Genomic DNA, 14,814 nt, shown 5'->3' on the forward strand with positions numbered 1-14,814 from the left:
AAAGTTATAAATCATTAAGAAAAGTCAACCCACGCGGCTATGACCCGGATGGCCCAGCGGTTACAGGCATCTGCCGCGATTGCAGAGGACATTAGTTCTATTCCAGTCTCATGAAGACACAATTCACACTTACTTTCATGTGCTTATTAATATTATAAGCGTGTGTGTCTGTTTGTTTGTCCGTCTTTCACGACAAAACAGAACGACGAATTGACGTGACAGGGAGAAGTAACCTATGCCCGTTTGTCTCTCTCTAATACCCACTACCCTTTTTTTTTATACTACGTCGGTGGCAAACAAGTATACGGCCCGCCTGATGTAAAGCGGTCACCGTAACCTATGGACGCCTGCAACTCAAACAGTGTCACATGCGCGTTGCCACCCCATTAGAAACTTGTACATTCCCTTTTGCTGTGTTAAGTACACAGTAAAAAGGAGTGTACAAGTTCTAAGGAGGGTTCGGGTTGCCGACGACTCAAAGGACAATAAACGGAACAAGTTAGTTCCGTAAGTCCTCCCGTCATCAGCACACCGCACCCTCGTTGAGCTCTGGCAGCCTTACTCACCGACAGGAACACAACACTATGAGTAGGGTCTAGTGCTATTTGGCTGCGGTCTTCTGTAAGGCGGAGGTACTACCCCAGTTGGGCTCTGCTCTAGATTCGAGCGAGACAATATCCGCTGTACTGTGCCCTACCACACAAAGCGGAATATCATTCGCTATGCCCTACCCTAAAATGGGGACGTCATCATCATCATCATTTCAGCCATTAATCGCCCACTGCTGAGCATAGGCCTCCCTTCGTGTACGCCACTTATCCCGGTCCTGGGCTAATCTCATCCAGAAGTGCCTCTCAGTTTTTCGAATGTCGTCCACCCAACGAGCCAACGGACGCCAAGCGCTTCTTACATCCGATAGCGGACATAAATATATCCATCCGGAATGGGGACGTGACTAGTTAAAAGAACTAAGTATTTACTTGAAGATTTTTTAAGACAATACAGGAGTAGTCAATTCTCCGTATAAACGCTCTAGGCTATTTCCTCCTTGGTTTTGGAAAATGGAGCACTGATTTTTTCAACACAGATTGTTACTTTTTTTATCTCTATACTGGACCGTTTTGATTTTTTTGATATTCTTATTTTTAAAGACGCTAGAGCCTATCAAACATTTCCAAAAACGGCCTTATTGATTATGGCGCAAAAAAAGGTGTGGTTAGTCAAAATTGGTAACAACTAGCCAAAAAATCGGCCAAGAGCGTGTCGGGCCACGCTCAGTGTAGGGTTCCGTAGTTTTCCGTATTTTTCTCAAAAACTACTGAACCTATCAAGTTCAAAACAATTTTCCTAGAAAGTATTCATAAAGTTCTACTTTTGTGATTATTTTCATATTTTTTAAACATATGGTTCAAAAGTTAGAGGGGGGGGGACGCACTTTTTTTTCCTTTAGGAGCGATTATTTCCGAAACTATTAATATTATCAAAAAACGATATTAGTAAACCCTTATTCATTTTTTAATACCTATCCAACGATATATCACACGTTGGGGTTGGAATGAAAAAAATATCAGCCCCCACTTTACATGTAGGGGGTGCCCTAACGAAACATTTTTTTCCACTTTTTATTTTTGCACTTTGTTGGCGTGATTGATATACATATTGGTACCAAATTTCAGCTTTCTAGTGCTAACGGTTACTGAGATTATCCGCGGACGGACGGACGGACGGACGGACGGACGGACGGACGGACGGACGGACGGACGGACGGACGGACGGACAGACAGACATGGCGAAACTATAAGGGTTCCTAGTTGACTACGGAACCCTAAAAACTAAACGGTCCGACACAGTTAATTTCATTGTTATAAATTTCGTTACGATTGATTTAGTCTTGAAGGAGGAAACAGTCGAAAGTTGAACCTCGATTTGAAAGATTTTTTCGCAATATGTTTTAACTGAGTTGTTCTGAATGGACAGTTTTTTTTCGATAAATCTTGTTAATAACACTAGTATATATAAATAAAATTCCCAAATTGAAAGGGGGGCCTTTCCATTTTTTAACCCCCGACGCAAAAACGACGGGGTGTTATAAGTTTGACGTGTCTGTCTGTCTGTCTGTCTGTCTGTTTGTCTGTGTGTGTGTCTGTCTGTGGCACCGTAACTCCCGAACGAGTGAACCGATTTCGATTTAGTTTTTTTTGTTTGAAAGCTGAGTTAGTCGGGAGTGTTCTTAGCCATGTTTCATGAAAATCGGTCCACTATGTTGCGGTCGGGGGTTTTTTCAAAATTTTAATTTTGTGGTTAGGTTATAGCAGTTTCGCTCCTGTAGCGTCTTAATCTGCACAGGAATATACGGCCTTGCGAAAACCAGACTTTAAGCTTTCATTTCTCGAATGTCAATAATCAATATTGTTTTACCACTCAAGGGACATACCCAGTTAGTGAGAAGCGACAAGGCCGCAAAATGCGTCATTACTGCAAAGGTTGCTTTACAAGAATTGTGAAAACAGGGCTTCCCTTCCTAGATATCTCGAGTACTGATATTATTTTTAACCGACTTCAAAAAAGGAGGAGGTTCTCAATTCGACTGAATGTTTTTTTTTTTATTTATTTTTTTGTATGTATGTTACTCGATATCTCCGAGAATCGTGGACCGATTTTCAAAATTTTTTTTTTGATCGAACGGGTATAACCCCGAGATGGTCCCATTGGCACCAAGTCGGGGTCTGATGATGGGATCTTGGAGAAATCGAGGGAACTCTTCAAATATTATAGGCACATGTAATGTTCTTAGTGTATTTTTCAAAGGTACACCAGTATTTACGCCTGATGGTAATAATTTTATATGGCTGAGCTGATGATGGAAGGTCAACTCCTCAACGGTTAGGAGTTAAAGGATAATTCTTTCACTACTGTACATATATTCGGACTGATACATATAATATCACTAGGAACCACTAAAAATCAACAAATAAATTAACTTTTTAACAAAAAATAAAACCGCCTTCAAAAAAAGCGTGTTACAAAACAAGGAGAAACTAAAAAGCCAAAAATAATAAACCTTCGAATTCAGATTTCTTATCGGATTGCAATAATCTGAACATCCAAATTATAAACAAATCAATTATTTTTGGAGTCGGGGCCAGCCTGCGTATGGTTGGGTGGGGCAAACAGGAAATAGCAAGGCGACAAACAGGTCTGGAACCGACTACAAAAATAATTGATTTGTTTATAATTTGGATGTTCAGATTATTGCAATCCGATAAGAAATCTGAATTCGAAGGTTTATTATTTTTGGCTTTTTAGTTTCTCCTTGTTTTGTAACACGCTTTTTTTGAAGGCGGTTTTTTTATAGAAAAAGTCTACAACTCGCTCAATGGTAATTGGTAACCAATTAGTGTTGTTTGCCACGGATAAACTACACAATAGTTATTTGTTATACAAGGGTGCAAAGTTGTATTTTAACGCCGAGTGTGGAATTGAAAAACGAGCAAGTGAAAGGATTCTATAGTTGAACCACGAGCGAAGCGAGTGGTTCGAGAATAGAATCCAAACTTACGAGTTTTTAAACACACGAGAAGTAAAATACCTGTTCATCACATTTGCTGTTTAAAGGTATCATTGCGTCTACGTGTACTGAAGCATAATGTACTATTTTATTCCCAAGGGAATAATGGATTTAGTTTTAAAAATTAATACAATCCGTACAATACTTCAGGCAAAGGATGTTTCAATCTGCCAAGGATTTTTATTGCACAACCAAAATTTTACTATTAAGCTGTAAAATATATTATACGGTATGAAAAATGCATTTTATTTATGTTTTACAATTTTTTCAGTGTGTTTTGCATTTATTTCGTAAAATTTAACTCAGATAAATTGTTATAATTTACAATCTGACAATATGCTCTCTACTCGCACTTGACCGCGGGCGTACGCGAGGCACCCACCGTTGCCTAGCAACGGAGAGTACAACAGATCAAAATAAAGTACAATTATATGATTTATATGCTTTTTTAACCGACTTCAAAAAAGGAGGAGGTTCTCAATTCGACTGAATGTTTTTTTTTTTTTATTTTTTTATTTTTTTTTTGTATGTATGTTACTCGATATCTCCGAGGATCGTGGACCGATTTTCAAAATTTTTTTTTGATCGAACGGGTATAACCCCGAGATGGTCCCATTGGCACCAAGTCGGGGTCTGATGATGGGATCTTGGAGAAATCGAGGGAACTCTTCAAATGTTATAGGCACATGTAATGTTCTTAGTGTATTTTTCAAAGGTACACCAATATTTACGCCTGATGGTAATAATTTTATGTGGCTGAGCTGATGATGGAAGGTCAACTCCTCAACGGTTAGGAGTTAAAGGATAATTCTTTCACTACTGTACATATATTCGGACTGATACATATAATATCACTAGGAACCACTAAAAATCAACAAATAAATTAACTTTTTAACAAAAAATAAAACCGCCTTCAAAAAAAGCGTGTTACAAAACACGGAGAAACTAAAAAGCCAAAAATAATAAACCTTCGAATTCAGATTTCTTATCGGATTGCAATAATCTAAACATCCAAATTATAAACAAATCAATTATTTTTGGAGTCGGGGCCAGCCTGCGTATGGTTGGGTGGGGCAAACAGGAAATAGCAAGGCGACGAACAGGTCTGGTACCGACTACAAAAATAATTGATTTGTTTATAATTTGGATGTTTAGATTATTGCAATCCGATAAGAAATCTGAATTCGAAGGTTTATTATTTTTGGCTTTTTAGTTTCTCCGTGTTTTGTAACACGCTTTTTTTGAAGGCGGTTTTATTTTTTGTTATTAAACGTTGCATTTAATTTATATGCAGTATCGTGTTTCGTGTTTGTTTTCGTTCAAAAAGTGTTTGTTATCAAAAACAATGGATTTAATATGAATAATCTGATGTAGATCAAGATACACTACTGGTCGTGCCGCCGGTTGAAGGTTTTGCCTTATGACTGTTTCCTCTGTATTTTTCTCTCAAATGTGATGAAAAACATTGTGTGTAACTCGGGGAGTATGAATATTACTAACTCGAGTCTTTAAATCGCTCCGGCAAGCCGTCGCGATTTAACTTACTCTCGTTAGTAATATTCAACTTCCTCCTCTTGTTGCACAATGTAAGTACTATTGCACCCGAGTGTAACACAAAACTTTTCCCCTCACTGTAGCGAGGAAACTACAACGCAAAAAATGCGTTTATCACTGCTTCCAGTAGTTCCACAGGTAATAAATCATCTTTATTACTAGATTCACCTACTTTTATCAATTTTAAATCAGTTAATTTGACTTTATTCAAGGTCAAATTACTTTACCCACTAGTGGATAAAATGCGTTTTTACCCGCTGGTATTAAAGGACAAAACACGTGTTTACGAGGTAGTGAGGGGAAAAATAAATTTAAAAGTCAATACATTCTTTACTAGTTTTTGCAAGCGGCTTCGCTCGCGTTAAAGTCGCAAAAATTGGGTATTGCTCCATACAAACGTCCACTCCCCATTTTAGGTAAGTGGGGGGGTTAGAAACAGACAAAAAGTATATCACTCTCCATCCCTTCAACTATCTCAACATAAACAATCACGTCAAATCGTCGCTCCGTGTTGCCGTGCAAGACGGACAAACAGACAGACACACATACTTTACTTGAATAATGAATTGAATATAATAACGTATAGCTAGGTCTGCGGTTCGTCAAGTGCATCATGCTTTACATTGTATATTTATTACTAAAACCATTATTGGATTTCATGATAATCTGTAGGTTTCTAGGAAGTTATTTTGTATGCCATCTTAAAGGCCGCTCGAATCATATCGTCTCGCTCGAATCTAGAGCAGATCCCAACTGGGGAAGAACCTCCGCCTTACAGAAGACCGCAGCCAAATAGCACTAGACCCTACTCATAGTGTTGTGTTCCTGCTGGTGAGTAAGGCTGCCAGAGCTCAACGAGGGTGTGGTGTGCTGACGACTGGAGGACCCACGGAACTAAAAAGGAGTGTACAAGTCTCTAATGGGTCGGCAACGCGCACGTGACACCCCTTGAGTTGCGGGCGTCCATAGGTTACGGTGACCGCTTTCCATCAGGCGGGCCGTATACCTGTTTGCCACCGACGTGGTATAAAAAAAAAGGCCGGCAACGCACCTCCAATGTTTCGGGTATCCATGGGATGGGTGGCAGTGATAGCGACGAATTGACGTAATGTTTAACCCCCGACGCAAAAACGACGCGTTGTTATAAGTTTGACGTGTCTTTCTGTCTCTCTGTCTGTGACATCGTAGCTCCCGAACGGATGAACCGATTTAGATTTAGTTTCTGTTTGAAAGCTGAGTTAGTCGGGAGTATTCTTAACCATGTTTTATCAAAATCGGTCCATAGTGGAGTCGGGAGTTTTTACAAAATTTTAATTTTTTGAAGTAACTATTAAAGTTATGGGATGGAAAGTGACATAGGCTACTTTTTTCTCTTTCTAACCCCCCCTTCTCTAAAATTGGGGGTGGACGGCATGGCAAATTCCGCAAAGCGAAGCTGCCGGCAGAAGCTAGTTCCGATATAAAGAACCACGTCATTATACGCATTATTCAAATACCTCCGATATAAAATGGAAAAACTGATTCTCAGACATCCGATATGGAATACTGAGCTGTGGCTAGGGTTTCTACAGCTTAGTCATACTAAGTGGAATTAATAAGGGAATGGATCAACAAGCGTTTAATAATAGATAATTATTATGCATTTACATGACTTTAGCGCTATTTAAAAGGGTCGCCTTGAAACAGGTTTTTCATACAAATTTAGTAGTAGCTATGCTATTTCTACGTTACAATTTTATAGAAATTTGCCTTGCCTACAGTTTTAATACCCGACGCAAAAACGACGGGGTGTTATGTTGTGTCTGTCTGTCTGTGTGTGTGCCTCTCTGAGGCATCATAGCTCCCGAACGGATGAACCGATTTAGATTTAGTCTTTTTTTAAAGATGAGTTAGTCGGGAGAGTTCTCAGCCATGTTTCATGAAAATCGGTCTACTATGTCGGGGTTTTTTTCAAAATTTTGACTTTAAGTGGTTAGGTTATAAATACTTCTTACTTTAGAGGCACAGGTGATGAAATAAACGATGTCGTGATAATTCGAAAACGGATGAGATGTAAATTTAATCCACAAGAGTGCAAAATAATTTCAAACACAACTTTGTACCCTTGTGGATAAAATTCAATTTCCTATCCGTTTTCGATGAACACAGGGAGGTTTTTTCAGTCGGAGTAATGAAAGTATGAGGGTCCTGATTTAGGGCATTATCAGAACACCCCCCCCCCCCACACACATTAGCCAAAGTTGTAAACAAAAATTAAGTCGCTGTCAGTTTTGTGACGGCAAGTAAGCATAACATCTGCCGAAAAATGTATTTTTTTTTAGAATCTGAATGTAGATTATCGCTTAAAGTTTATGTAATTAAGACAAAAACAATAATTTCGTTGAAATTTTATGTTCAGTTATCGTCCCTTTAACGAGTTGACCCGCAAAATCTCCAAAGAATCGGGTATGAGTAACTTTATAGCGCAGTGCAACCTCGATAGCTCGAACCTTGATGTGGTCCCCGTTAATCGAAATAAAATTTCCTTTCCTCGAAAGGCCAACCTCAAAGAATGTCAACCTTATTAAGGCGAACGATTCCCTTCACTGTTAAATACGAGATTTAAAAGTAATAGGCAGGTACCTTACTCCAAAATATGTAACATCTAGTGTCATATAAAACTCCCATACTTTTTAGGGTTCCGTAGTCAACTAGGAACCCTTATAGTTTCGCCATGTCTGTCTGTCCGTCCGTCCGTCCGTCCGTCCGTCCGTCCGTCCGTCCGTCCGTCCGTCCGTCCGTCCGTCCGCGGATAATCTCAGTAACCGTTAGCACTAGAAAGCTGAAATTTGGTACCAATATGTATATCAATCACGCCAACAAAGTGCAAAAATAAAAAATGGAAAAAAATGTTTTCTTAGGGTACCCCCCCTACATGTAAATTGGGGGCTGATATTTTTTTTCATTCTAACCCCAACGTGTGATATATTGTTGGATAGGTATTTAAAAATGAGTAAGGGTTTACTATTATCGTTTTTTGATAATATTAATATTTTCGGAAATAATCGCTCCTAAAGGAAAAAAAAGTGCGTCCCCCCCTCTAACTTTTGAACCATATGTTTAAAAAATATGAAAAAAATCACAAAAGTAGAACTTTATAAAGACTTTCTAGGAAAATTGTTTTGAACTTGATAAGTTCAGTAGTTTTTGAGAAAAATACGGAAAACTACGGAACCCTACACTGAGCGTGGCCCGACACGCTCTTGGCCGGTTTTTTTCCATTCCGTTACCAAATTTTAACAGTGTGACGTATGAAATTTATAAGCTATTACCGAATCGGTGAGCTCCATCTTAGACTGTCTTCACTTTCCATCAGATATGACTAGGGTCAATTGCCAGACTATAATACCTGTAAAATGTGCACTCACCGTGGTTGAGCTTGCCCTGCTGCGATATAAGCATGTTGAGGGGCACGGCGCCCCTCCCCGCGGGCAGGCCCAGCAGCCGCCGCGCCGTCTGCCCCAACGCCAGGTATTGTTTGTGCCCCATTGTGGGATCCGAGGTGCGTCACTGTGGTCCGTAATGTCTACATCCGGGATATCTGAAACGAAAGAGATACATATTGAAATAAGTTTTTTGCAATAATTTCATTTTTAGCACAAGCTTTTATCGCCGACTGTACTTTTCTTTCAACAGTCCTCTACTGCTCTTTAACATTTCCATCGTCATCATCTAGATGGCTGGCAGTCCTCAACTGTGCGTTTCTCCAGAAACTTCCTGCCCCGCACAGCTAAACTGTGGAATGAATTGTCGCCTGCGGTATTTCCGGACCGATACGACCTTCAAATCTTCAAGAAAAGAGCGTACACCCATCTTAAAGGCCGGCAACGCACCTCCAACACCTCTGGTGTTTCGGGTGTCCATGGGCGGCGGTGATCGCTTACCATCAGGCGACCTGTCTGCTCGTTTGCCTCCTATCCCATAAAAAAAAAAAATGTTTCTAAAAACCCCTTACTCGATGGGGATGCGACGTTTCATGACAGAGTCACTTTTTTGCTCCATCATCAGATCAGCTCCATGACACCACAATATTGCATTGTCACGTGATTTACATATGTGTGCAAAATTTCAGCTCAATCGGAAACCGGGAAGTGGGTCAAATTTAGCTTCTACGTTTTGACGCACACTAACATACTAACAAGGCAAGTTGAATAAAAGCTTGTAAATATATAGAAACTATCTTCTGCCCGCTTCGCTCGAGTTAAATTCTAAAATTACGGAGTGCTAAACACAAATCTCCACCCCCTATTTTAGGGAAGTGGGAGGTTCGAAAGAGACAATGTCACTTTCCATCTCTCTAACTATCTCATTTTTAACCCCCGACGCAAAAACGACGGGGTGTTATAAGTTTGACATGCCTGTCTGTTTGTCTGTTTGTCTGTCTGTCTGTATGTATGTGTGTCTGTCTGTGGTATCGTAGCTGCCGAACGGATGAACCGATTTAGATTTAGTTTTTTAGGGTTCCGTAGTCAACTAGGAACCCTTATAGTTTCGCCATGTCTGTCTGTCCGTCCGTCCGTCCGTCCGTCCGCGGATAATCTCAGTAACCGTTAGCACTAGAAAGCTGAAATTTGGTACCAATATGTATTTTAATCACGCCGACAAAGTGCAAAAATAAAAAATGGAAAAAAATGTTTTATTAGGGTACCCCCCCTACATGTAAAGTGGGGGCTGATATTTTTTTTCATTCCAACCCCAACGTGTGATATATTGTTGGATAGGTATTTAAAAATGAATAAGGGTTTACTAAGATGGTTTTTTGATAATATTAGTATTTTCGGAAATAATCGCTCCTAAAGGAAAAAAAAGTGCGTCCCCCCCCCCCTCTAACTTTTGAACCGTATGTTTAAAAAATATGAAAAAAATCACAAAAGTAGAACTTTATAAAGACTTTCTAGGAAAATTGTTTTGAACTTGATAGGTTCAGTAGTTTTTGAGAAAAATACGAAAAACTACGGAACCCTACACTGAGCGTGGCCCGACACGCTCTTGGCCGGTTTTTTATTTTGTTTGAATGCCGAGTTAGTCGGGAGTGTTCTTAACCATGTTTCATGAGTTTCATGACAATCGGTCCACTATGTCGGAGGTTTATTCAAAATTTAAATTTGTGGTTAGGTTATTAAAAAATCTCGTCAATTTATCGCTCCGTTTTGCCGCGAAAGACGGAGAAACAACCAGACAGCAGACACACACGCTTTCCCATTTATAATATTTATTACTATGGATATAGGAATTGTATAATAAAATTGTGGTCTTGAATTTTTTACGTACATTTATGTCCATTTTTATGCACGAGATAAAATAAATATAAAAATGCATACAGACAGAGTTACGGGAAAACCTATTACACAATAACAGATAGCATACAACAGATAATAAATCATCACGTTAATATAATTATTTTAGTATTATCACGATGTTAGTCAGCAATCTAACATCACGTATCATACATTAGATCATTTGCTTGAGATAAATAGATCATGCAACCATTGTGTGATAACCTAACCACAAAATTAAAATTTTGAAAAACCCCCGACCGCGACATAGTGAGCCGATTTTCATGAAACATGGCTAAGAACACTCCCGACTAACTCAGCTTTCAGACAAAAAAAACTAAATCAAAATCGGTTCATCCATTCGGGAGCTACGATGCCACAGACAGACACACACACAGACAGACAAACAGACAGACAGACGGACAGACGGACAGACAGACAGACAGACAGACAGACAGACAGACAGACAGACAGACAGCCAGACAGACACGTCAAACTTATAACACCCCTTCGTTTTTGCGTCGGGGGTTAAAAATAAGTGAGAATCGTTACATATTATTATCAGTTAAAGCTAACTGATCATAATTTGGCACTTTTTTAACCGACTTCAAAAAAGGAGGAGGTTCTCAATTCGACTGAATGTTTTTTTTTTTTTATTTTTTTTATTTTTTTTTTGTATGTATGTTATTCGATATCTCCGAGAATCGTGGACCGATTTTCAAAATTTTTTTTTTGATCGAACCGGTATAACCCCGAGATGGTCCCATTGGCACCAAGTCAGGGTCTGATGATGGGATCCTGGAGAAATCGAGGGAACTCTTCAAATGTTATAGGCACATGTAATGTTTTTAGTCTATTTTTCAAAGGTACACCAGTATTTACGTCTGATGGTAATAATTTTATGTGGCTGAGCTGATGATGGAAGGTCAACTCCTCAATGGTTAGGAGTTAAAGGATAATTCTTTCACTACTGTACATGTATTCGGACTGATACATATAATATCACTAGGAACCACTAAAAATCAACAAATAAATAAACTTTTTAACAAAAAATAAAACCGCCTTCAAAAATAAGCGCGTTACAAAACACGGAGAAACTAAAAAGCCAAAAATAATAAATCTTTCAATTCAGATTTCTTATCGTATTGCAATAAGCTAAACATCCAAATTATAAACAAATCAATTATTTTTGGAGTCGGTACCAGCCTGTGTATGGTTGGGTGGGGCAAACAGGCAATAGCAAGGCGACGAACAGGTCTGGTACCGACTACAAAAATAATTGATTTGTTTATAATTTGGATGTTTAGCTTATTGCAATACGATAAGAAATCTGAATTGAAAGGTTTATTATTTTTGGCTTTTTAGTTTCTCCGTGTTTTGTAACGCGCTTATTTTTTTAGGGTTCCGTAGTCAACTACCTACCTACTGTCAATTCCTAGACCGTGACTATGCCTATCGTATTTTCATGTCATGGTACGTAGATAACTTAGATTCCAACCCCGTTTTGTACCAATGAATTTTTCGGAACTTATCTCCGAATATGTCATTTGACATTTACCAGTCGCTTTTCGGTGAGGGAAAACATCTTGAGGAAACCGGACTAATCCCATAAGGACTAGTTACCCTTCACAATGGAAGGTCAAATGGCAGTCGCTTTCGTAAAACTAGTCAAATCTTGAGATTAGTTGTCAATGCGGACCCCAGGCTTCCATGAGCCCTGGCAAATGCCTAGATAACGCAAGGAGGATGGTAGGCAGCACAAAAAATGGAAGTTGCGATAGACATAGAGTCACGGGCACTAGCACATGCTTACATAACGTTACGTAAACACACACAATTGACAGACAAACACGCTAAGAGCCTCGCTGTGTGCCTTATTGTGTACACTTTTTTACCCGACAGGCCGTTTCGAAGATAGAAAAGATGTTAGTCATGTTAGTACCATCATCATCATCATCCTTGCGTTATCCCGGCATTTGCCACGGCTCATGGGAGCCTGGGGTCCGCTTTGACAACTGATCCCAAGATTTGGCGTAGGCACTAGTTCTACGAAAGCGAATGCCATCTGACCTTCCAACCCGAAGGGAAACTGGATCTTATTGGAATTATGTAGTCCGGTTTTCTCACGATGTTTTCCTTCACCGAAAAGCGACTGACAAATATCAAATGACATTTCGCACATAAAGTCTAAAAAACTCATCGGTACGAGGCGGGGTTCGAACCCGCAACCTCCGGAACGAAAGTCGCACGCACTTACCGCTAGGCTACCAGCGTTTAGTCATGTTAGTACCATTTTATTTTAAGTTGGAAGTCGGTATAGTTAAATTTATTCTGATTTGAGAACTTTTTACGCTGCTTCTATCTATCTAAAGTGTAGCCAAATGCGCAAACGCTGACCATAACATCGTAATCTTGTAGCTATCCCTTTCTTATTAATTGACGTGACAAAGCCAGACTACGTTTAGCGTCAACGATTGTCATTTCGGGCTAGTCGATCTCTAACAATCCTGACTGGAGAAGACGTTGTCCAAGATTTATATTGCGTTCCGTTACCATTCGGATTTGTAACAAAACAAACAAAAGGTCTTAAAAATTGTGTTATAGTCATTTCCGTTTCGATTGAATAGTTAGAAAAGCAAATTATTGACGCTATCTTATATCATTTCTGAATTTAATACTCCCAATGACACTTGACATGGCATTCTGGCGGTTTAGCACCACAAGTGCGACTTCAAGTATGGATTCGCGGGCGAGAGTGACAGTTGTGCCAGACCACCTGGGTGGCTAGCCGAATGGCACAATCGCTCACGAAACGCTCACGAAACGAAGCGCTAGTAGATATCTATCTCTATCGCGCTTGCGTATTGGCGCGACAGAGCCAGCGGCGTATCGCTTTCGTTTGGCGTCGGAGAAATGCCATTCGGCTACGGGGCCTGGTCTCACTTTGATATTTGACAGTAAAGTTCTTCTTTGTCATCCTACTTCTATGTTCGCTACGATAAATAATAAACGGCTATAAATAATGCGCATCGGTCTTCGGAAAGGGACAATTAACGTCACATAAGCAAGAAAAAGACAACGCTATATGAAAACGAAAAACCAATGTGCGATTATCGCCGGGTACTGTAAACGATTGGAATGAAATACACGATAGCTGAACGAAGTCACTTAGGTATTAACGTACTTTCGAATGGGCCTGCCTCGCTATTTGCAGCCGACTATTGTCACACCAACAAGGTGTCCTTTGTTCGACACTAGATGGCGTTGTTACAAAGAGATTAAGAAGCGGCTAGTAAATATAAGTAGTGGTTGTATTCAGTTTTACTCATTTTAATCAAGAGTAAATATTCATGTCGAAAAAAGTTACTGCAGATTAAAATGATATAGTTATTTGTTTTACAAGGGGGCAAAGTAGTTGTTTAACCGCACGTGCCAATATTGATACCAGAGCAAGCGAAAGATTCCAATATTGAACCGCGAGCGTAGCGAGTGGTTCAAAAAGTGGAATCTTGAGCGTTGCGAGGGTATCAAGGCACGAAGGTTAAACAAACTTTGCCACCGAGTGAAACACAGAATTTTTCACCACACCAACACGAACAAAATACTGACTATAAAACATCAAAATAAATGAAATCCATCAATTTATTCAATATTTATGATTCAAAATCATCATTTATAGGTAAAATCTAGCAGCCAGATTAAGACATCGAGTTAAAATTTGTATGAAATTACTTTGCCCCCTTGTGGATAAAATGCAATTTTGCTATCTGTTTTCGAATAGCAAAGAAAGCCTTTACCAGTTGGTGTGGTGAAAAATAAATTATTAGAGGCGTAGCGGGAGTTACAGGAAAACCTTGTTATTTAGGGAGTTAATAATAAAACTTCTAGTATCATAATCTTTAACAAATTAAAAGTGTGATGAACAAGTAAAAAAAATCCTTTAATATAAAAACAAAAGCTTATTATAATTTTTCCTTAATATTTATAATAATTTTAAAAAACAAAAAGGCTGGATGTCTTCCATCCAAGGTCAATTACTACCTTCCACATCACGGTGTGGTTCGTGAGTCCAGCCAGACTACAAAGCTACGTGCGGTTTTTGACGCTTCAGCACCTTCAACCTCGCGTGTCCCTTAACCAAATCCAAATATGTAGTTAGTTTGTTTATTTTTTGTTAATATATTTAATTTATTTTATCGTGAAATAAAACTATGGAAACGGATTAAATCGCGTATAATGAATTGACCCGTTGACCACGAACGCTGTAAAGTGTTCGAAACGTCGGGATGAATTTTAAATTCATTATACGCGATTTAATTCATCTACCGCGGTAACCGAGGACAATTTTATTTTATCGTATTAGTAATAAGGTTTTCT

General features: G+C 39.2%; 1 protein-coding gene across 1 annotated transcript in view; it reads right to left on the reverse strand.

Moving 5' to 3' along the window:
- The window catches only part of LOC125240182 (scavenger receptor class B member 1), a 184,183-nt gene that overhangs the window by 120,047 nt on the left and 49,322 nt on the right, over nucleotides 1–14,814 (reverse strand). The window contains exon 2 of the mRNA XM_048148003.1: nucleotides 8,530–8,702. Coding sequence (XP_048003960.1) covers nucleotides 8,530–8,650 — 121 coding nt within the window. The 5' untranslated portion in view covers nucleotides 8,651–8,702. The remainder of the gene's footprint in view (nucleotides 1–8,529; nucleotides 8,703–14,814) is intronic.

This window comes from Leguminivora glycinivorella, chromosome 27 (assembly GCF_023078275.1).
Source record: "Leguminivora glycinivorella isolate SPB_JAAS2020 chromosome 27, LegGlyc_1.1, whole genome shotgun sequence".
NCBI classification, from domain to species: Eukaryota; Metazoa; Arthropoda; class Insecta; order Lepidoptera; family Tortricidae; genus Leguminivora; species Leguminivora glycinivorella.